The sequence below is a fragment of the Hemitrygon akajei genome, chromosome 1, assembly GCF_048418815.1.
Source record: "Hemitrygon akajei chromosome 1, sHemAka1.3, whole genome shotgun sequence".
Lineage (NCBI taxonomy): Eukaryota > Metazoa > Chordata > Chondrichthyes > Myliobatiformes > Dasyatidae > Hemitrygon > Hemitrygon akajei.
Window position 1 is genome coordinate 119,411,338 of NC_133124.1, and position 23,042 is coordinate 119,434,379.

Here is a 23,042-nt window from a genome sequence, read left to right on the forward strand (position 1 = left end):
TCAAGCTTTTGTATCTGCTGCCTGATGGAAGGCGGAAGAAAAGAGTGACTGGGGTATGAGGGATATTTGACTGTGATGGCTCCTTGTCCGGGTCAGAAGGGAGCATAGACAGAGACCATTGAGGGGTCTCCCACTGAGGGGGAGGCTTGTTCACATGATAAGTGTCATCTGCAAACTTGTAGATGTCATTAGAGCAGAATCTGACCCCACAGTTTTTAGTGTAAATAAATAAGATGGACAGATTTTTGGGAAGTAGGAATTAGAAGGGCAAGTGGACCCATGGTCCAGGATAAGCCAAGTACTTGGTCAGTGGTAGAGCAGGTTCAGGTGATTATATACCTTTTTTTTCCCTTTCCATACCTTAATTTAAAAAAAGCTTTTGCCCAATTCCTGACTAGAAGTTCTAATTTAAAGTAATAGTTCGGCGGAAATTACTTTTTGCTTTTGCCTTGTGTTTTTGCACTGATGGGTTTAATAATTCCTTTTGATGATCAAGAATGAGAGCAATCTTCACGTCAGCTCAGAACTGTTTGCTGTAACCATTTGTCGACAGCAGCATGCTTTCATCACCAGTGTGAATACATTAAAACATTTATAAGATTTTAAAGGTCCCATTCCTCGTTCATGAAATTAAGATGACTGGAGCGAAGATTTGTGGCTCTAATTGAAGTTCAAATGCAGAACGGGAACAAGAATGGTATTTGGAGGTTGTCATAGATCTAGCTTTACTTTAATTTAGCAAGTATATCTTGCCTGCTTTGATTCAATTTTTGCTTGTTTTTTTTTTCCTGTGTTGCTTTAATATAATAAAATGCATAGAAGGTAATTTTGAGCTTTAACTGCATAGGAAAAGTCGTGTTTACAATCAACTTGATTATAATAGTAATTGCTTACTAAGAAGAGTGTGTCATTTCTTTGAAATTAAATTTTTGGCTTGGGTCCTGTTTAATTTGTTTTGTACGCATTTTAGTGTTCAATTCAAACTTAAATTTGGTTGTGCCAGATTGGGTTTATCATCATTTTGTGGCATAGGTGGGAAGCTGACACAGTTGTACACCTCTGCACTTTGTTGCTGTTGTTGTTTCGTATGGCATTCACACTTCTAATTGAAGTGTGGCCTGAGGGGGCAGACACGAGTCTATCCATTCGGGATACACGGTTGGATCGATCTTCGTCTGGCATCCTGTCCACAGCTGTCCCAATATGGGTGGCCCTGAGTTGGCATCGCTTAATGGAGTCCTTGAAGCACACAAGCCTTCACACGATGTCAACGTGTTGATTCAGGTCTTGGAGGACCTCTGCATTTAAAGGAGTTGTGTGTATGTTGGTGTGCAATGTGTGAAATAGGTCTGATAAGATTTGCAATGGGAAAAGCCTTCCAGGCATTCTTGGTAAGGCATCTGAAATACTAATCCTATTGAAAGAATTGATACAGTGTAGTAGGTGGCCATTTATCCCTTCTTACTCATTCCAGCATAGTCATATGGCTTCTTCAGCCCAGCTGGTCCATGCCAACCAAGATTCCAATCTAAGCCAGTCCCATTTACCCACATTTGGCTCGGATCTGAACCTTTCCTATTCATATTCCTGACCAAATATCTTTCAAATATTGCTAATGGAAGTTCCCCTCTCATTTTAACCTATGCCCTCTAGTTCTTGATTCCCCAACCCTGGGAGAAAGACTGTGAGTGTTGACCATATCTATGTCCCATTTTGAAAGAGAAGTCCAATTAGTCATCCTCCTTTGCTTGCTCTCCTCCATTATCCTGCTGTCTTTCCTCTTTTCACAATATAGATCTGAATAAGTAGTCAAAATTACTTTTGAACATTGTGCTACCTTGTCAGGCAATGCAGCCCAGATTGTAGCTGGTCATGTGAAAAGATTTATCTTCGCCTCGTCTTTTGCTCATTATCTTGAAAGTGTACTGGTGACCAACCTACCTCCTCCACGTATTTCATTTTGCATTCTTTTGGTCAGTCAGTCAATTCAAATTCAAATTTGATCAAGTTTAATTGTCATTCAGCCATACACATGAATTCACCTAAACGAAAAAAGTGTTTCTCTGGGCCAATGTTCAAAACACAGTAGCAACAGTCATATACAGCATATAGAGCACATGTAATTAGATGATAGAAAAGCATACAGTTACAAAAATAATAGTACAGCCAAGTCCCTGAGGGTCATGGCCTTTGCACCTCTGAATTTTCTTCACTTTTAGATAATAGTCCGCACTATTGTTCCTTTTACCAAAATACATTATCATACATTTCCTAACACTGTATTCCATCTGCCGCTTTTTTGGCCATTCTTTCAATTTGTCTAGGTTGTGCTGTAATCATAGAATAGGTGGAGGGGTAGCACTACCTATCCTTCCAACTATCTACGTATCATCTGCAAACTTTGCCACAAAGTCATCAATTCCATTATCCGAATCATTGACAAATAATGTGAAAAGTAGTGGTCCCAATACCGACCCCTGTGGAATACACTAGTCACTGGTAGCCAACTAGAAAAGGCCCCCTTTATTCCCACTTGCTGCTTCCTATCTGTTGGCCATTCCTCTATCCATACCAGTATGTTTCTGATAATGCCATAGGATTTTATCTTGTTAAGCAGCCTTATGTGTGGCCCCTTCTCAAATGCATTCAGAAAATCCAAGTAAATGAAATCCAATGCCTCTTCTTTGTCCACCCTGCTTGTCTGTTCCTTGAAGAATTCTAACTCCAGCCCTTCACAGAAGCCTTTGACTTATTTTATCATTAGTTTCCAAGAACAACAAAACCTCATCCTTAGTAATAGGTTTCAACATTTTCCCAGCCACTGCAGTTAGACCTAACTGGCCTATGATTTCCTCTCTTTTGTCTTTCTCCCTTCTTAAAGATTGGAGTGACATTTGCAATTTTCTGGCATGGACATTTCCAGGACCATGCCAGAATCAAGTGATTCTAGAAAGATCATAACCATTGCATCTGTCATCTCTTCTGCAGCCTCTCTCAGGACTCTGGGACGTAGCCCATCTGGTCCAGGTGACTTGTTTACCTTAAGACCTTCGATTTTGCCTAGCATTTTTTCCTTTGTAATAGTAATGGCATTCACTTCTGCCTGACAGTCACGGACCTCTAGCATACTGCTAGTGTCTTCCACAGTGAAGACTGATCCAATGTACTCATGAAGTTCATCTGCCATTTCTTTGTCCACCATTACAATCTCAGCAGCATCATTTTCCAGTGGTCCAAAATTAACTCTCACCTCCCTTTATTCTTTATATAACTGACAAAACTTTTAGTATCCTGCTTTATATTATTGGCTAGCTTACCCTCATATTTCATCTTTTCCTGTTTTATCGCTGTTTTTAGTTACCTTTTGTTGGGTTTTAAAAGCTTCCCAGTCATCCAACTTCCCACTCACTTTTGCTACATTTTATGCCCTTTCCTTGGCATTTATGCAGTCTTTGATTTCCTTTGTCAGCCCTGGTTGCCTCCCTCTGCCATTTGAGAAATTCTTCCTCTGTGGGACATATCTATCCTGTGCCTTGTGAATTATTCCCAGAAACTTCAGCCATCTCTGCTCTGCCGTCATCCCCACCAGTATCCTCTTCCAACCCACCGGGGCAAACTCCTCTCTCATGCCTCTGCAGTTCCCTTTATTCCATTTCAATACTGATACATGTGATTTATAATTCTCCCTTTCAAATTGCAGTATGAATTCAATCATATTATGATCACAGACTCCCAAGGGGTCCTTTACATTAAGCTCTCTAATAAGATCTGAGATATTACGCAATACCCCATCTAAGATGGCCTTTCCCTGAGTATGCTCAAGCACAAGCTGCTCTAAAAAGCCGTCCCGTAGGCATTCAACAAATACCCTCTCCTGCGATCTGGCACCAACCTGATCTTCCCAATCCCTTTACATGTTGAAGTCCACCATTACAATTGTGACATTACCTTTATTACATGCCTTTTCCAGCTCTTTGCAATCTCAACCCCACATCTTGGGTACTATTTAGAGACCTATTTATGATTCCTTAATTGTTTTTTTACCCTTGCAGTTTCTTAACTCCCTCCACAAAGATTCAGCATTCTCTGACCCTATGTCACCTCTTTCTGAAGATGCAACTCCATCTCTTACCAACAGAGCCACACCACTGCCTATGCCTTCCTGCCTGTTCTTTCAACATGAAATATATCCTTTGATGTTAAGCTCCCAAATATGGCTGCCTTTTAGCCATGACTCTGTCCACAATGTCATACCGTCCGCGAGTTCGTCCACCTTATTCTGAAAACTATGCATATTTAAATACAGCACCTTCAGTCCTGTATTCTTCACCTTATGAATTTTGCCTCTGTGGTACAATTTAACTCTTTGTGTCTGCATTTGTACCTATTCATTGGCTTGGCCAGAGAATGTAGTTTTGACTGATGCTGATTGAGGGTTAAGTATTGGTCAAGACATCGAAGACAATCCCCCTATTCCTCTTCAGAATAGATCTTTTACACTCATCCAGGAGAGCATCAGGACAACAGAGTTTTCTCATGTGGGAGACGGCAGTTTAGAGAGTTCAGCACTCCTTTGCTACTGTACTGGAATGACCATCAGAAGCTGGTGTTTGAGATTTGAATGGGTCTTTCAAGCCACAACCTTCTGTTTTTTGGAGGCAGGAGTCATAAAGAGAATCGCACAGAAACCGGTTCTATGCCTCATCCTTGTGCCTGATCCCACACCAGTCTTTCTCAATTCCCGTCAACTCTTCCCTAGCTTCCACCACTCATTTCTGCGCTGGGGTAATTCTCGGTTCCCAATTAACCTACCATCTCTATATACCTTTTGGATGTGGGAGGGGATTGTAGCACTTGTTGAAAACCCATGCAGTCACAGGGAGAGCATGCAAACTCCATACAGACAGTACTGGAAGTCAGGGTTGAGCCAGGGCTCCCTGAGTATGTGTCAGTAGTTCCACTGTAGAACCTGCTGGTTATCCATTGAGCCAGTTACCGCAGAATGTAATTGATCCACAGGCAGAGTGACAAACTGCGAATGTTTGAGTATCACAGATTGGATTAGTTTATGTTTTTTAAGTATCATATATATCAGTTTTGGTCATGGTCCCTGATCTGTGTTAATAACTCTACCAACCAAAAGTGCTACCATTTGAATCATCCTCATAACCTGATGCATTGAATCACTGGAGCGAAAAATTGTCCTCCCTTCCCAGAGATTGATGCAAGAAAAGTTTAAGGGAAAACTTAGTCATATTTGTGACAACTGGTTTAGGGGTATAATTTACCCATCATGGATGATGTATGAGCTTATTACATGCTTTGTAAAGGAAGGGTGTTGAGTGAATATTGATTTTATTTTTTTATATTGTTTGCTGTTTTGTGAGTAATGTAAAAAGAATGAATGAGCAGCTTGTTTGACGAGCTGCTGTTTGACAGGTCACCATTGGGATTTTCATCCAGCAGTCTTAATTTCACTGAGGGTATCACGATGGACCCCTTGTTAGTTCCCTGACATGAGTTAGTTGTTTATAAATTTGATGTCACCCAGATACATGGTGGTATGTGTGTTATGAATAATGCGTTTGGCTGGTGCACAATAAACATGTTATGTTTCTTCTTGATAAATGTGTTGTTCTGCTGAGCGAGAGGCTATTCTTTCTTAGTACTGAACTAGCGGAGTATTGACAGATCATCAAATTGATGCCTTGTCTGTCAAATACATCAGAAGGAGAGATGTTTTGGAGTAGTAACAGGAAAATAATCTTAACGTGGGGACTGTTCTAACTTTTATTTTGATCACAATTCATTCCCAGTATACACATTTAATTATATTTTTTTGCTTTCATCTCTCCTTACTCTTCAAAATAGAATATACTGGTAGATCTGACAAAATGAGAAATAACTATGAAAATCATAAAATAAAACTTAAAAACAGAAAATGCTGATAAAAATTAATTGAATTGACTTCTTACATCCTTCACATACAAAGCATTATCAAGGATGCATCGCACCCTAACCATGGACTTTTTACTCTCCTCCCATCCGGTGGGCACTACAGGAGCCGCCGCTCCTGTACCAGCAAGCACAGGAAGAGCTTCTTCCCTGAGGCTGTGACCCTGCTGAACCTCACATCATAGCGCTAAGCAGTATTGAACCAATATTGTACTGTCTCAGTACTTTTGTATTTATGTGCTGTAGCACTTACTTTTTATTCGCAGTTACTTTGCAAATAACACTATTCTTTGTATTTCTGGTTAGATGCTAACTGCATTTCATTTGGCTTTGTATCTGTACTCGGCACAATGACAATAAAGTTGAATCTAATCTAACAAACGAGGAGTAAAAATCTTTACATTACGTCACTGTCTAAATGTGTAATTTGCAATTTATAGTGATTTGTAATAAATGGTATGTACAACATGGTAACATGTTTGCATCAAGATAGTTTAAGCCTTTGTGAGATTTGGTTCCCACTGTGATCTCAGTCAGCTGAGTTTGTTACCATATGCACAGTTACATCTGATTCAGAAACAGGTTTATTATTATTGACATATGCCATGAAAATTGTTGTTTTGTGGCAGCAGACTTAATAATTACTATGTTACTGAAATAACTAAATAGTGCAAAAGAGAAATGATGTGGTAGTGTTTGTGGACCATTCAGAAATCTGATGGAAGAGGGAAAAGCCTGTTCCTAAAGTGTTTTGTAGGTCTTCAGGCTCCAGTACCTCCTCTCCACTAACAATAGAGAGAAGAGGGCATATCCCGGGTGGTACCACCTTCTTGAGGCACTACCTTTTGAAGATGTCCTCTGGTAGGCGGGTTCAAAATAAGTTGATTATCAAAGTACATTTATGTCACCTTGGGATTCATTTTCTTGCAGGCATTTACAGGAAAATAAATACAATCGAATTTATGAAGAATTGTACATAGCAAAGATTAACAGACATCCAGTGTGCAAAATTGGATAAATCGTGCAAATAATTAAAATTTAAAAATGAATAAATACATATTGAGAATGTGAGTCATAGCCTCCTTGAATGTGAGTCTGTTGGTTTTGGAGTCAGTTCAGCATTGAGGTGAGTGAAGTTATCCATGCTGGTCAGGAGCTGTAGGATTATAACTGTTCCTGAACCTGGTGGTGAGGGACTTAAGGCTCCTGCGCCCTCCTGTCTGATGGTAGTAGCTAGAAGAGAGTATGGCCTGGATGACTGGAAGTCTTTGTTTTTTTGTGTGATAGTGTTCCTCATAGGTGTATTCAATGGTGGGGAGGGCTTTGCTTGTGATGGACTGGGTTGTACCCACCAGTTTTTGGAGATCTTTCCATTCCTGCCCATTGGTGTTTTCATAACAGGCTATGATGCAACCAGTCAGAATGTGTCTGTTGAGGTTTGTCAGGCTTTTAGATGACATGCTGAGTCTGCAAGCTTCTAAGAAAGTAGAAGTGCAGACGTGCTTTCTTTGTGATGGCACTTATGTACTGACTAGGTCCTCTGATATAGTAGTGCCAAGGAATTTAACATGACTGACCCTCGGTATCTTCAATCCCCTAATGAGGACTTGTTCATGGATTCCATCTTCTTCCTCCTCTTCTCGATAATCAATAATTGGAGTCCTGATGAAGGGTATGACTGTTTACTCCTCTCCATAGATGCTGATGTTGAGTGAGAGGCTGTTGTGGCACCACTCAATCAGATTTTCAATACCCCTGCTATGTGCCAATTTATTATGACCTTTGATTCAGCCAACAAGAGTGGTGTCATGAGCAAACTTGAATCTGGCATTGGAGATGTACTTAGCCTCAGAGTTAGCAATTTAAGAAGTGAGTAAAATGAGGCTGAACACACAATCTTGCACTACACCTGTGTGGATGGTGATTTTGGAAGCGATGTTGTTGCCATTCCATTCTGACTAGAATCTGCAAATGAGGAAAGCGAGGATCCAGTCACAGGAGGAGGTATTGAGGCCTAGATCTTGGAACTTAGTGATTAGTTTCGAGGAGATGATGGTGTTGAATGCTTAATGGTTATCAATAAAGAACATCCTGATGTACTGTATGCATCTTTGTTGTCTAGTTGTTCCGGAGCAGAGTGAATAGCAAATGAAATGGCATCTGCTGTTGACCAGTCATCACATTGATTGTGGAAAGACCATGATCACCTACATCATACGTCACCGCACATAACAAACAAGCAATACATTCGCTCCTGTATTTTGTCCCTCCTAGTCGTTTTGAAAATCTGACTCATCCCTCCTCATCCCAAATTCCATAAGACTGTAAGACATAGGAGCAGAATTAAGCCATCTGGCCCATAGAGTCTGCTTCGCCATTCAATCATGGCCAATTCTTTTTTTTCCCCTATCTCCGCCTCAGCCCCAGTTCCTGGTCTTCTCCCTGTAACCTTTGAGGCCATGTCCAATTTTGATGCCATGTCCAAAATTCCAAGGATTAAATCCCTGAGCAATATCTCATTGTAATCCAACCCTTGAAGCCACAATCACTTTAAACAACTCTGAGCCAGCAGGCTTCCTCAAATGCCCATGTGTGGCTGAGGGGATCAAATACCATATTTCCAAACTTGTTGCTGCTACAGAACAAGCCAGGATTGTGAGTGGGGAGGAGGATATAAAGAGGACTTGAGGCCCGAGTTATCTGGGGTGTTTGGGCAGGCTGATACTTTATTCCTTTATTCCTTGGGATGTAGCAGATTGAGAACTGACCTTATAGAGGTGTATAAAATCATGGAATCTTAGATAAGGTGATTACAGCTAGTCCTTTTCCCAAGGAATGGGATCCAAATCTAAGGAGCATAATTTTAAAATGAGATTTTAAAGGGGTCTGGGGGGTCAAACCCTATTTGCAGAAATAGTATGTGCTGCCGGAGAAAGTGGTTGTGGCAGGTACAATAGCAAAGTTTAGAAGAAGTTTGGATTAGCACATGGATAGGAGAGGTTTAGAGGGATATGGGCCAAACGCAGAAAAATGGTACTAGCTCGGTGGGCACTATGGTCAGCATGGACAAGTTGGGCCAAAGGGCCTATCCTCATGCTGTTTTACTCATTGACTTTATGACTCCATGGAGATGAGGACAGTGAGAATGTGTGGGCAAATACATGGCAGTTGCAATATAATGTGGAAAAACATGAGGAACATTGATTCAGGAAACAGGAAAGCTGCATTTTCTTTAAAATAATGGGAGATCGAAACATGCTGATGTACAAAGAAACCTGGTTGTCCTTGTATACGAGTAACTGAAATGTTGCTGCAGCAAGCTGTGCGAGAGGTAAATATAAGGTTTTTACAAGAGAATTTGGGTTCAGGAGTAAATATTTCTCATTGTAGTATATAGGGCCTTGATGAAGGCTGCATCTGTATATTATGCACAGTTTGTGCAATCTGTCTGTAGTGTAACCCTTCAATTCCAGGTGGCATTCTGGAAAATCTACTCTCTGCTCTCTCCAAGACCAGTATATTCTACCAAAGATGCGTCCAGACATACCATTTAAATCAGAGCATTTTAAAGATTGAACGCTGTCTGTACACCCTTGTAGTCCATTGACTTTCAGTAATTTCTGTTCGTCATCATAGTTAAATGTAGAAAGACAGTTTGAGAAGAGACAGGATGCATGAGACTGCACAGGCTGGAATCAAGACCGGGGAAAAGAAACTAAATTACTGGAGGCAGCATCTCTCAAAGGAAAGGGACACTCAAAAGTTTAGGGTTAAGACCGTTCATCTGGACAGATTAAATATCTCGACCCAAAATGTTGACTATCCACTTATCTCTACACATGTTGCCTGATCCACTGAATTCCTGCAGTAGTTTAAATATTGTGAAGAGATGCAAAATAATTTTAAATTGTAAAATGTTGAGAAAGAACCCATGAAGAAATAGAGAAAAAGTTGTCACTTTGATTTAACTAGTATTATTGATAAACAATGGACCACATTATTGGTCAGTTTGATGAAACTATTAGAACTTTTCCTTTTACAGCTTTGGTGAGATCTGCACCATTTACAGTGCTTTGAAAAAGTTCTTGGTCCTCACAACTATTTTTACATTTTACAGTCTCATTTTCTAAATTTAAAATGTATTGAAGTCGGGTTTTTGAGTGAATCTACAAAACATTGTGCATCATGTCAAATCAAAATTCCAAAACCTGTCAACAACTTACAAAAAAAATTGAAAAACCAGAATTGTGAGGCTGAGAAAGTATTTATCCCCTTCGTAATTACTACGCTAACTTTCCTCGGGTGCAATACTGTGTATTCCCTGAGCATCTCATCCAATATGTTGAAATAGAAAATTAGATTACCTGAATACAAAATCCCTCTCTTGTGTAAGGTCCAACGGTATGGTAGACTTTCAACAGACCGAACAAGAAGACAAAAGAACATTCAAGGCAAATCAGGGAAATGATAACAGAGAAGCACAAATCTGAGGAAGGGTATATCATATTCTTAAAGGCACTGAACATACCTTAGAGCTCAGTTTAGCCCGTTGTGGAAAAATATGAAACCGCAACCACATTGTCTAGGTTAGGCTGCCCCTTTAAACTTAGTTGCCAAAGAAGAATGTAAGAGAGGCTACTAAAATGCCAACAGTCACTTTGAGTGAGCTGCAAAACTCGATGGCTGCAACTGGAGAGAGATGAAGTTTATGGCTCCGTAATCTCTAAGGCTTTGCACAAATAAGACTTTTTATGGAAGAGTTGTAAGGAAGAAACTCTGGCTTAAAAAAAAAATTCTTGCCCATAAAGTTTTTGCAAAGATTTTACCGTCATTTAGATGATACTGTAAAGATGTGGAAGAAGATCTTACAGTCAGATGAGACTAAAATGGAACTTTTTGGCCTCAACACTAAGCGGTATGTGTGTTGTAAACCTAATGCTGTGCATCAGCCAGGTAACACCATCCCTATGGTAAAGAATGGTAGAAGTAGCAGCATGGCAATGGGGATGTTTTCAGCAGCAGGGACTGGGAATCTGGTCAGGATTGATGGAAAGACGAATGCTGATAAATAGAGATATCCTGGTTAAAAACCTGCTAGTCTTGACCAGAAAGCTTGAACTGGGGGATGGCGGGTTGGGGGTAACTTTTTCAGCAGGACAATATCACAAAGCACACTGCCAGAGTAACCATAGAGTGGCTTCAAATGAAGAAAATTGATGATGTTGAGTGGCCCAGTCAGAATCCTGACCTTAAACTGATCGAACATTTCTGGCATCACCTCAAGATTGCTGTCCTGCACCACTCCCCAACTAGTTCAGCACAGTTTGAGCAATTGTGCAAGGAGAAATCTTGCTCCACCACAATGAGCAAAGCTAATAGAAATTTATCCAAAGAAGACTACTGGTTGTAATAGCTGCAATAGTTGGTTAAACTAATCACTGAGCAAAGGGGGATAAATACGTTTGAACTGCTGATGTCTCCGTTTTAAATTTTTAGTTTTTCATGGTTTACAATTTTCCCTGCTTTCTTTTGGGCTCTACTGTGAAAATCAGAGCAAATGATTCACAAATAATAATTCTCAGTAAAATTGATCAAAATTCCTGGTTGTAATACTCATTTATGTGGACAATGGGTTGGGGGTTGAATATTTTTACAAGGCACTGTATTTTTGTGGTACATCTTGTACAAGTTGAAGCTTAAAGGTCTGAAGGTAGAAAAATCACCTGGACCAGATGGTTTACACCCCAAAGTTCTGAAAGAGGAAGCTGAAGAGATTGTGGGAGCTGATTTTTCAAGAACCATTAGATTCAAGAATGATTTGAGGGATCTGGAAATTTGCATATGTCACTTTACGCTTTAAGAAGAGAGGGAGGCAAAAGACGAGAAGTTATAGGCCAGTTAGTCTGACTCAAGTGGTTGGTACGATTTTGGAGTCCATTATTAAGGATGAAGATTTGGGTTGCTTGGAGGCAGATGATAAAATAGGTCCAAGTCAGCATGGTTTCCTTAAGAGGAAGTCTTGTCTGACAAATCTTGTTGGAATTCTTTGAGGAAATAAGAAGTAGTACAAGCAAAAGAGAATTGGTGGATGCTATATACTTGGATTTTCAGAAGGCCTTTGTCAAGGTCCTATACATGAGGTTGCTTAACAAGATAAGAGCCCTGGTATTACGGGAAAGATACAAGCATGGAGAGAAGATTGGCTGACAAGCAGGGGGCAAAGAGTTGAAATAAAGGGGATCTTTTCTGGTTGGCTTCCACAATAGTGTTCCGCAGGGCTTGGTGTTAGGATGGCTTCTTTACACATTATATGTCAGTGAAAAGGATGACGAAATTGATGGCTTTGTGGCCAAATTTTCAGACAATACAAAGAAAGGTGAAGGGGCAGATCATGTCGGGGCAGCAAGGAGTCTGCAGTAAGACTTGGACAGATTAGGAGAATGGACAAAGACCTGGATGTAGGGAAGTGTATGGGCATGCACTTTGGTAGGAGGAATAAAGGTGTTGACTATTTTCTAAACAGGGAGAAAATTCAGAATTCGGAGTTGCAAAGGGACTTGGGAGTCCTCATGCAGGTTTACTTGTAGGTTGGGTCCGTGTAAGGAAGGCAAGTGCGCATTCATTTCATGAAGACTTGTGTATATAAAAGCAAGGATATAATGCTGAAGCTTTGTAAGGCATTGGTTAGACCACTCTTGGATTATTGTGAGCAATTTGGGGCTCCTCATCTGAGAAAGAATGTATTGGCATTGTAGAGGTTTCAGAGGAGGTTCACGAGAATGATCCCAGGAATGAAAAATTTAATGTATGAGGAGTATTTGATGGTTCTGGGTCTGTACTCAATGGAGTTTATAAAAGTTAGGGGGAATGTCATTGAAACCTATAGAATATTGGTCTTGAAGTGGACATGGTTTCTACAACTGGGGATACAGCCTCAAAACACAAGAATGATTGTTTAGAACGGAGATGAGGAGGAATTTCTTTAGCCAGAGCATGGTGTATCTGTGTTGTAGAATTTCTTGCCACAGACGGTTGTGGGGGCCAAGTCATTGGGTATTTTTTTTAAGTGGAGGTTCTTGATGAGTCAGGGCATCAAAAGTTAAGGAGAGATGGCAGGAGAATGGGGTTGGCAGGGAAAATAAATCAGCCATGATTGAATGGCAGAGTAGACTTGAAAGACTGAATGGCCTAATTCTGCTGTTGCGTCTAATGGTCTTATGATGGTATTAAGGTAAATTATTTAGGGGTGAGCTGCTGGATATCTGTAATACCCCTCATGCAACAATGAAGAGGAGACTTCAAAGTGATTCATAAGAATGCAATTTCTGTATGGTCTGTCAATGTTCAATCACAGTTTGGCAATAAAAATAACTTTTTTTCTCCTGACAGGAACTGAGAAGGTTCGACAAGCACAAGCATGCAAGCATCTTCATGTTGTAAACCCAGACTGGTTATGGTGTTCTCTAGAACGCTGGGAAAGAGTCGAGGAAAAGTTATTTCCACTGAAAGAAGACTATGTCAGATCACAAAGGTAACCCACTGTAAACATTTATATAGCAACATTAATGTAGAGAAAGGTTGTAAAGATGCTTTGTATACAAATAGTCAGATAAAGAAAGATGCTAATTATAGGAGATAGTTGAGTCTGGTACAAGAGGTGGAATTTACTGTGTTTCAGAGGATCTTGAGGGATGGAGGTCTAGCTTGAATTCCAGGTGGCTAAGGTCGTCGCCCTGTAGTGGTCAGGTGAAAGAGGTAGAGTCATGCAGGATGCCAGCTTTGGAAGAATGCAGGCTTCTCCCAGGAGTTGCTAACTACACTGGACACAGAAGTAGAGATTGTCAAAGACTGAAAAGTTTTCATGCAAGCTTTAAGTTGGGGAAGATAGAGAGCCAACAGGTGATTGAGACCCAGTTTATAGTAGGAGACTTGACTTGGAACATGGCCAGGAAAATGAATTGGTTGAGTCTGGGGGCGATACTATACTAGTACGGTGGCCTGAACTTGCAGGGGTGGCTGGTGAGGGTCTTTATGAGACTGTGACACAAGGTGCTTGGTCTGAATAGTTTGTTGATATTAAATATAATCTCAGGCGCATGGATGGAGACAACACCTTCTGTCCTCCTCCAAATGTAGCTTGTCCTGAAAGCTGTGCTGCGCGATCAATCGCAGCTATGCTGTGAGCACAGGAGCGATTACGAAAGATGATGCTGTCATTTTTCAGGGAAACTTAGAGACACAAGAGATGACGGATGCTAGAATCTGGAGCAACTGTTAATCTGCTGGACAAACTCAGTAGGTCAAGCAGCACCTGTGTGAAGAAAGGAACTGTTAATGTTTTGGGTCAAAATCCTGCACCAAACCAACCTGTGGAAGCTGTTAGTTTGTTGTTGGGTGTTGAGATGTTCAAATGTGTTTTTCATTTAAAATAGGGCATCTAATCTTTGTTAGTAATTCAAAAGCTTCATACAGGTTGGTTGTAGGTAGAAAATTTTTCATATTATATATAGCATGGATAGAAGATTGGCTGACTGGCAGGAGGCAAAGAGTGAGTATAAAGGGGACTTTTTCTAGTTGGCTGCTGGTGACTAGTGTTCTGCAGGGGGTGGTGTTGGGCCCACTTTTTACGTCAGTGATCTGAATGATGCAATTGATGGCTTTATGGACAAGTTTGTGGGTGATACAAAGATAAATGGAGGGACAGGTAGCATTGAGGAAGCACAGATTCAGCAGAAGGACTTGGACAGATTGGGGGAATGTGCAAAGAAGTAGCAGATGGAAGTGGGTGTTGGGAAGTGTATGGTCATGCACTTCAGCAGAAGAATAAATGCATGTACTATTTTCTAAATGGGGAGAAAAATCAAAAATTAGAGGTGCACAGGGACTTGGGATTCCTTGAGCAGGATTCCTTATAGGTTAATTTGAAGGTTGAGTTAGTGGGAAGGACATCAAATTTTATGGGGAGAAGACAGGAGAGTGGGTTTGAGAGGGATAATAAATCAGCCATGATGGAATGCTGGAGCAGACTCGATAAGTCGAATAGTCTAATTCTGCTCCTATGTTTTATGTCTTATTGATGTTAAAAAGGGTTAAATTTTGCTTTGTATGACTACCTCAGTTCTGCCTCCTTAGATATTTATTAGTATTTATATTCTTTTGCAAGTTCTCGAGCTCCATATAGCATCTTCTGATATTAATGAGTTCTTTATTCTGGCATGATGTCAGAGATTTCTAAGAGAGGACAGAAATGTTAGCGGTACTCTGCATTATTCGAACTATGCCCACAGCTTATCTTTCATCTCTGTGAGCTGTGAATAAAATCTGAAGTCCCTAGTTACCTTCAGCAGAGCTTTTCCAAGTATCAGACTAATGCATTCACACTTGCCATATGATGCCCTAAATGCATCTGTGAGCCATGGTTGAGTGGAATGATATAACCCTGAGAATTTTAAATTTGGTAAACCAGTCCTCATTACACACTGGAGTAGAAATGTATCCTTTGTTCCATGTGCTGCAGCAACAGGATAACAGCAACCACATTTTTGCTGATTGGAAATTCAGTTTTCACCTCCATCATCTTTAAAGCTTTGATGCTTTACCATTCAAAATTCCATTAATTATCACCCAAGTATTACTTCTCAGCTGCAAAGTGGTGATAGTTACCATTTCTGAAACTGCCAGTGGTCTATAGTACCCACCTGTCTTCCGATTAATCCATGGATTGCTGTCGGCTGTTTTGTTTTCAGCCACCTGGAAATCAACATTTGGGATTCAACCAAGCTCTCAGACCCAATATTTCACAGTCATGGTGTCAATTATTTTGGGGATCTCACTTTTGTAATGATCCTTGGTGTAGTTTTCTTTATTATGGACACCATAGTGCCCTTAAAAGTATTCAGCCCCCAACCCTTTGTTCACATAATGAGTATTACAACAAAGAGCAAATCTGCAGATGCTGGAAATCCAAGCAACACACACAAAATGCTGGAGGAGCTCAGCAGGCTAGGCAATATCTATGGAAAAGAATATAGTTGACATTTCAGGCTGAAACCCTTCATCGAGACTGGAGAAAAAAAAAGATGAGTCAGAGTAAGAAGTTGGGGGGAGGGGAGGAAGGTACAGAAGATGATAGGTGAAACCAGGAGGGGGGAAGAGTGAAGTACATAGCGGGGAAGTTGATTAGTGAAAAAGATGCAGGGCTGGAGAAGGGGTAATCTGATGAGAGGACAGAAGGCATAGAAGAAAGAAAAGAGAGAGGTGATGGGCAGGTAAGGAGATAAGGTGAGAGAGGGAAATGGGAATGGTGAAGGAGGACAAGGAGCATTACAGGAAGTTTGAGGAATCGATGTTCATGCTATGAGGTTGGAGGCTACTCTGACGGAATATTAGGTATTGTTTCTCCAACCTGAGTGTGGCCTCGTCGTGGCAGTAGAGGAGGTCATGGACTGGCATGTTAAAATGGGAAGTGGAATTCAAATGGGGGCCATGAGGAGATTCCACTTTTTTTTTTGGCGGATGGAGCCTAGGGGCTCGGTGAAAGGGTTTCCAATATACGTTGGCCTCATCGATATACAGGACGCCACACCGTGAGCACCAGATACAGTAGGTGACCCTAACATACTCACAAGTGAAGTGTCACTTCACCTGGAAGGATTGTTTGTTGCCCTGAATGGTGGTGAGAATGACAAATTTTGATCAATTTAACTGAGAATCTTTATTTGTGAATCATATGCTCTGTTTTTCACTATAGAGCCCAAAAACCCTATGAAACACTAAAAATTCAAAAACTGAGATGTTAGCAGTTCAAAACTGTTCATCCCCCTGTGCTCAGTACTTAGTTGAAACCCCTATGGCATCTATTATAGTCTATAGTCTTTTTTGGATAAGTCATCTATGAGATTTGCACAATGTGATGGAGCAAGGTTTGCCCATTCCTCCATGCAAAATTGCTGAAGCTGTGCCGGGTTAGTTGCTGAGTGGCGCTGGACAGCAATTGAGGTCTTGTCAGAGATGTTCAATCCATTTAAGGTCATGACTCTGGTTGGGCCACTCAAGAACATCCATTTTCTTCTTTTGAAGCCACTCCATAGTTGCTCTGGCAGTTTAAGCTTTCTGGTCAAGGCTAGCTGGTTTTTTTACCCAGTATGTCTCTGTAATTAGCAGCATTAATCTTCCTATCAATCCTGACCAGATCCCCAGTTCCTGCTGCTGACAACATTGCCATAGCCATGATGTTACCTCCACCATACTTTACAGAAGAGATGGTGTTACCTGGCTGATGTGCAGTATTACATTTACAACACACATACCACTTAGTGCTGAGGCCAAGAAGTTCAACTTTAGTCTCATCTGACCTTATAACCTATTTTCACATCTTTACAGTATCGTCTAAGTTAAGTTTTGCAGAGTCTTTACAGGCAAGGATATCCTTTTTTTTAATATAAGGCAGACCTTCTTCCTTGCCATTCTTCCATAAGCACCCATTTTGAGCAAGGCCTTAGAGATTGTGGAGCCATGAGCTTCATCTCCAGTTGCAGCCACTGGCTTCTGCAGCTCACTAAGAGTGACAGTTGGTATCACAGTAGCCTCCCTTACAAGTGCCATTTTTCTCCAGTGACTAAGCTTAGAGCTATGCAGTGTGGCTGTGGTTTTGTATCTATTCCTACTTTTTAAGATGGACTTCACTGAGCTCTGAGGTAAAATGTGAAAATATTTGTGGGGCTGAATACTTTTCAAGGCACTGTATATGAAAATACTCCTTACACTGAATCAAGTCTATCAACATCTACTAATGCATTTGTTTCTGCCTTTTCCACAGAGTCAACAGCCCTGCTAGTTTCCCTGAACTTCAAAGTAGCTTCCAAACACCGTTGTTTCATCCAACTCCCATTCACCCGAAAGTGCAGCCTGGACCAGATGTCCGCATTTACGATCCCAACACTGGGAAGCTAATCCGGAAGGACTCCCAGGGAAACAAACAGTCCACATACATCCAAGCTCCAGCAGCTCCTGTTAAGTTACCGGTTCATGGAGAACAATCATCATTCAGGTAATGGTCCCAGAAAACTGCTGCATACTCAGCAATCTATTTAGTTCAGCTGTTCTCTTTAAAAATTGTTGTAATCAGTAAGGTGAGAGGACAAATGTAAAATGGAATTATCATTGTCAGTTGCTGCCTGTGCATTGTAAGGAGCAGAGAGGACGTGTGGACAATGACCACATTGACGGAATAGATTGCAAAAGATTTTTGTGAAGTTATTTAAAGCAGTTTTGGAAGCTGAGAGTTTATATTTGCATGTCCCACTGCTGAATGACAGCCAGCAAATCCTCACTGCCAATCTCACAAATGCCATTTGTTGTATTGTATCTTAATATTTCCTCTGAACACTTGCCCAAAGTGGAAAGAAGTAGACTTACAAAATGTTGATGGATGTAAATAAAAATCACTTGTAAGGTTGCATGTGTTTTCCTTCATGCAACCAGTCTTGTGAGGGTTCATAATGTGGAGACCAGATATATTTGGTTGAACCAGAAGGTACATACAGTGAAGCTTGATGACATGCTAGAAGGATAGAAGCAGGGTTCGCTCAACCATCTTGTCAGCTGGGGCTGACCCATCCTCTGTGACCTCTTGAGGGGTGAACAATGTTGTTAAAGAACCTGTTGATTTATATAAGTGAATATGGCTGAATATTAAGTGGTTTGGAAATATAAACTTTTATTTCAAAATGGTTCTTTTAAAACTTATGGGAAGTGTGAATTTTAATATAATACTGTTTGTAAACTATTGACACTCAGTTTGCATTTCCAATCATTCACTATTGCATTTTTAACTGAACACTCATTTGTTTCTTGAATTATAAATAAATAAATTTATTCCCTGCAACCTGGGTAATTAATTTCAATTAAGACGCACAGCTCTTCCCCATTGCTAAATATTGAGAGGCTATTATGGATTTATTGAGTATGCCTGTGACAAAATGAATCTCAGGGTTGTATATGACAGCATATGTACTTCGATAACAAATTTACTTTGACGCTTTTACTATAGTACATACAGCACAGTATGGGTCCTTCAGCCCACAGTGTTGTGCTGACCTATGTAAATCCTTAGGAATCTAACCCTTCCCTTTGAAACAGCCCATAACCTTCCATTTGTCTTACACCTGTGTGCCTATCTAAGAGTCTTTTACAAGTCTTTATTGCATCACCCTCCACCATCATCCCTGGCCGTGCATTCTGAGTACCTACCACTCTTCATGTAATAAAAAAATTGCCTCTGACATCTCCCCTAAACTTCCCTCCACTCACCTTAAACTGATGTCCTCTGATACTTCCATTGCTGCCCTGGGAAAAGTAGTGCTAGCTGTCCACACTATCTAGTCCTGTCATAATCTTAATACACTTCTATCAAGTTGCCTCTCATCCTCTTTTGTTACAAAGAGAAAAGCACTAGCTCTCTCAAGCTTTCCTCGTAAGACATTTTCTCTAATCAAAGGAACATCCTGGTAAATCTCTACATCCTATCTAATGCTTCCTCATCCTTATGAGGCAAGCAGAACTGAAATCCAAGTGTGGTCTAACTGGAGTTCTATAGAGCAGCAACCTCAGACTAGCTGTGATTGGTTAGCTGTGAAAGAAACATTTCTTTAACACGGAGCAATTCTGTCCAGAGTATTATGATTTACAAATTTCAGTTCGCTCCCAGGAGTGCACTAGCTGGTATTTGCTATGTCTTGAGTGGGATATTTGAGAATATTGCAAGTTTCAATGCCTTGAATGTAACTGAAAGGAATTTGTACACTTTCCTGATCAAAAAGGTGACACCTTGAATAGAGGCCACCTGGTATTGAGGGAGTTGGGTGAGCAGAGCAGCCATAACTAGAACAAATGGTTGGGTAGGTGAACAAACCAAGTTGCCATGGAGAATTGTAATGGTGGCAAGGGGGATGGAGGAAGAGTTGAGGATCACATGACAGTGGCCAGAAGTGAATTGTAGGATTCGAGTTGTGATTAGACAAGGCAAAGGGGTATGGAATTAATTTTTGGGCATGAGGAGATGGATGTTTCTGTTGTGGTGAAGTAAAAATTGGGTGTAAGGGTGAGGCTGGTGCCAAAGAATCAGTGGTAAGTATGGCAGTTAGCTTTGTGGGGATCTCACTCCAGCAGTCCACTGTGAAAACTTTATTGTCCTAGAAGGCCTGGGTAGCAATTGGTTCTATGACAGCTTGGTCTAATTATCTACACAATATTCCAACAGGAATGGTGCACAAGGAATGATATCATCTCTTGTGTAAAGACATGTGAGTGCAGATGCTGGAATCTGGAGCAACAAACACTCCACTGGAGGAACTCAGAAGGTCAAGCTGCATCTGTTGTTGGGGAGTAAGGGAATTGTTGACATTTCGGGTTGAAATGAGGGAGGAGAGGAGAGATGGTATAAAGAGTAGGTGGAGGGGTGAAACCTAATAGTAGTTGATTGGTGGATCAAGTAGTGGTGAAGGATGGCGGGTAGATGGGGCCAGGAGGGGTACAGGTGGGAATTGGGAAAACACAGGCTGGCAGGAGCAAGCTGAAGGGAGAGGAGGTAAAACATGGATGTAGCTATGAGGATCATAAACAGTAACACAAAGGCCTGGTTTATTATTGTCATGGATACAGTGAAAAGCTTTGTATGTGTGCCATCCAGAAAGATCTTCCATTAATAAGTCTTAGGTAGTACACAAGGAAAGCAATTACAGCATTTAGAATATGCCATTACAGTTACAGGAAAAAATACAGCGCAGGTAGACAAATGAGGTGCACGGGCCATGACATGGTAGCTTGAAAGATTAAGTTCATGTTTATTGCACAAGGTCCATTCATGAGTCTTATAACAGTGTGATAGAAGCTGTCCTTGACCCTGGTGGTATGCTTTCTCAAGCTTTTGTATCTTCTGCCTGTTGGGAGGTGGATGAAGGAGGAGTTCCTGGGGTGGAAGGGATCTTAGATTACGTTAGCTGTGTTTCTAAAGCAGCAAGAAGTGTAAGCAGTCAGTGCAGGGGAAACTGGTTTTCATGATACATTGGGCTATATTCACAACTCTCTGCAATTTCTTGTGGTCTAGAACAGCCCAGTTGTGTTATCAGGCTGTGAATAACCCAGCCTACCCACTCTCTCGTTATAACTGCAGCCCTGTATTCCAGGCAATAATCAACAAAGTGTATGCCACAACGATTGGGTATTTCTGCTCTTTTGAGTATCTCAGAAATTTCACTCAAGTTCATATAACATATATTAAAGGCATAATTTGTGGAACAGAAGTAACAAAGGAAAAAAAAAGAGACAAAATTGAAGAGAGAATTAATTGAATTTAAAGGAACAAGTTTGACAACTTTTCTTTGGGGGAGAATAAAGATGAGGCAGAACCAACTGCTCACTCCAGTAGGTTGATCACAATCCATAGGGAATAAAAAAACTACAGTAGTCTCTGCCTTCAAAACCAAGACTCTTGGAACGAGTAAGATGAATAAAACATCTTTGCTCGTTCACTTTCTTGTAATCCTGCTTCCTGGGAGTTGGGATTTCTGACAGAGATGAAAAACTCTTCAAAAATCACCCAATAACTCCCTGTGACCATGTGAATAGGATGCAACACACAATTAATCAATTTAAGAATTTATAAATATCCAAAGTTAGCCCCCAGTATAGGCAAATGAACAGAAAAATTGCTCTTCCTTTCCACGTGGGTTAGAGTAGTTTAATAATGACAGAATATAAACCACATACCAATAAGGATGAAAATGTATACTGTGTTTACTTCATAACTTTGTGTTCCTCTTTAGATATTACTCCTGTACTGATCTGTATTCAGCTGGAGATCAGACCTTGCCATATTAAATGCTCATCAAGTCATTCCATCATCAATCCATGGGGTGAAACGGTGGAATAGAGGTTAGCAACGTACTATTGTGGCTCAGGACAATCCGTAGTTCTATTCTAGTGCCATCTGCAAGAAATTTGTACATTCTCCCTGTAAACCATGTGGATTTCCTCCCATGGTCCAAAGATGAATTGGTTAGTGAGTTGATTCGTTGCTGTAAATTGTCCTGCAATTAGTCTAGGGTTAAATAGATGGGTTGCTGGGTGGTGCCTCTCGTTGGGCTGTAAGAGCCTGTTCTGTGCTGTACCTCTAAAATACAAAGTAAAATAAAATTACCTGACTTAGTTTTTTTTCCATTGTTCTCTTTAATGTTATGAAAGGCAATTCAAAGGGTTCTCTCTTCAGACTGACCTAGTTGTCAACAGGGTTCAAGTGTCAGGTGATGAAAAAATCAAGGAGAAAATGGTGGGAGCCTGTCACCAAGAAAAGAATAGAATTCTTTGGTAGGAGAGCCTAGGCCTACCTAGAAGTTTGTGCACATTCCACTGTCTGTTTTAGCACTAAGCATTTAAATGTGTTATTTTGTATTTGGTACATATGACACAAACAAACCAATTACCAGTTACTGTCACTGGAATGTTGGAGGTTGAGGGCGCTTTTATTTAAGATTATAAAAGCGAGGCGCATAGATAGTTAGAATCTTTTTTACCGACTGGAAGGCACAGCTTTAAGGTAAAGGCCGTTTGAGAGATGCAGTATATGGGAGGAGGAGGGTTTCACCAGAATATTGTCCGGAATGACAGGCTACAGTTGTAAGGAGTGATTGGACAGGCTGGTTTATTTTCACTGGAACATAGGAGGCTGAGAGGTGACGAGAGATTAAGAGGCATAGACAGGGATGATGGACAGTGCCCCTTTCACAGGGCAGGTGAGTCAAGGACTAGCGAACACAGCTTTAAAGTGAGGGGGGAAATTTAAAAGAGCTCTGAGTAGCAAGGCTTTGCTCACAGAGGATGGTGAATATCTGCATTGAGCTACCGAAGGATGTGGTAGAAGCAGATATGTTTGCAGCATTTAAAAGGCATTTGGCCAGGTACTTGGATGGGAAATCATGAACGAATATAGGCCTAATGCAGGCAAATAAGATTAATTAGAATGCATCACAGCTGGCATGAATAAGTGGGTCAAAGTGGCCTATTTCTGTTCTGTTCAGTTCAATGATTCA

General features: G+C 40.7%; 1 protein-coding gene across 1 annotated transcript in view; it reads left to right on the forward strand.

The window, feature by feature from the left end:
* The window catches only part of ctdp1 (CTD (carboxy-terminal domain, RNA polymerase II, polypeptide A) phosphatase, subunit 1), a 322,423-nt gene that overhangs the window by 77,718 nt on the left and 221,663 nt on the right, over positions 1-23,042 (forward strand). Inside the window, exons 9-10 of the mRNA XM_073050724.1 lie at positions 13,345-13,486; positions 17,774-18,004. Of these exons, the coding sequence (XP_072906825.1) occupies positions 13,345-13,486; positions 17,774-18,004 (373 nt within the window). The remainder of the gene's footprint in view (positions 1-13,344; positions 13,487-17,773; positions 18,005-23,042) is intronic.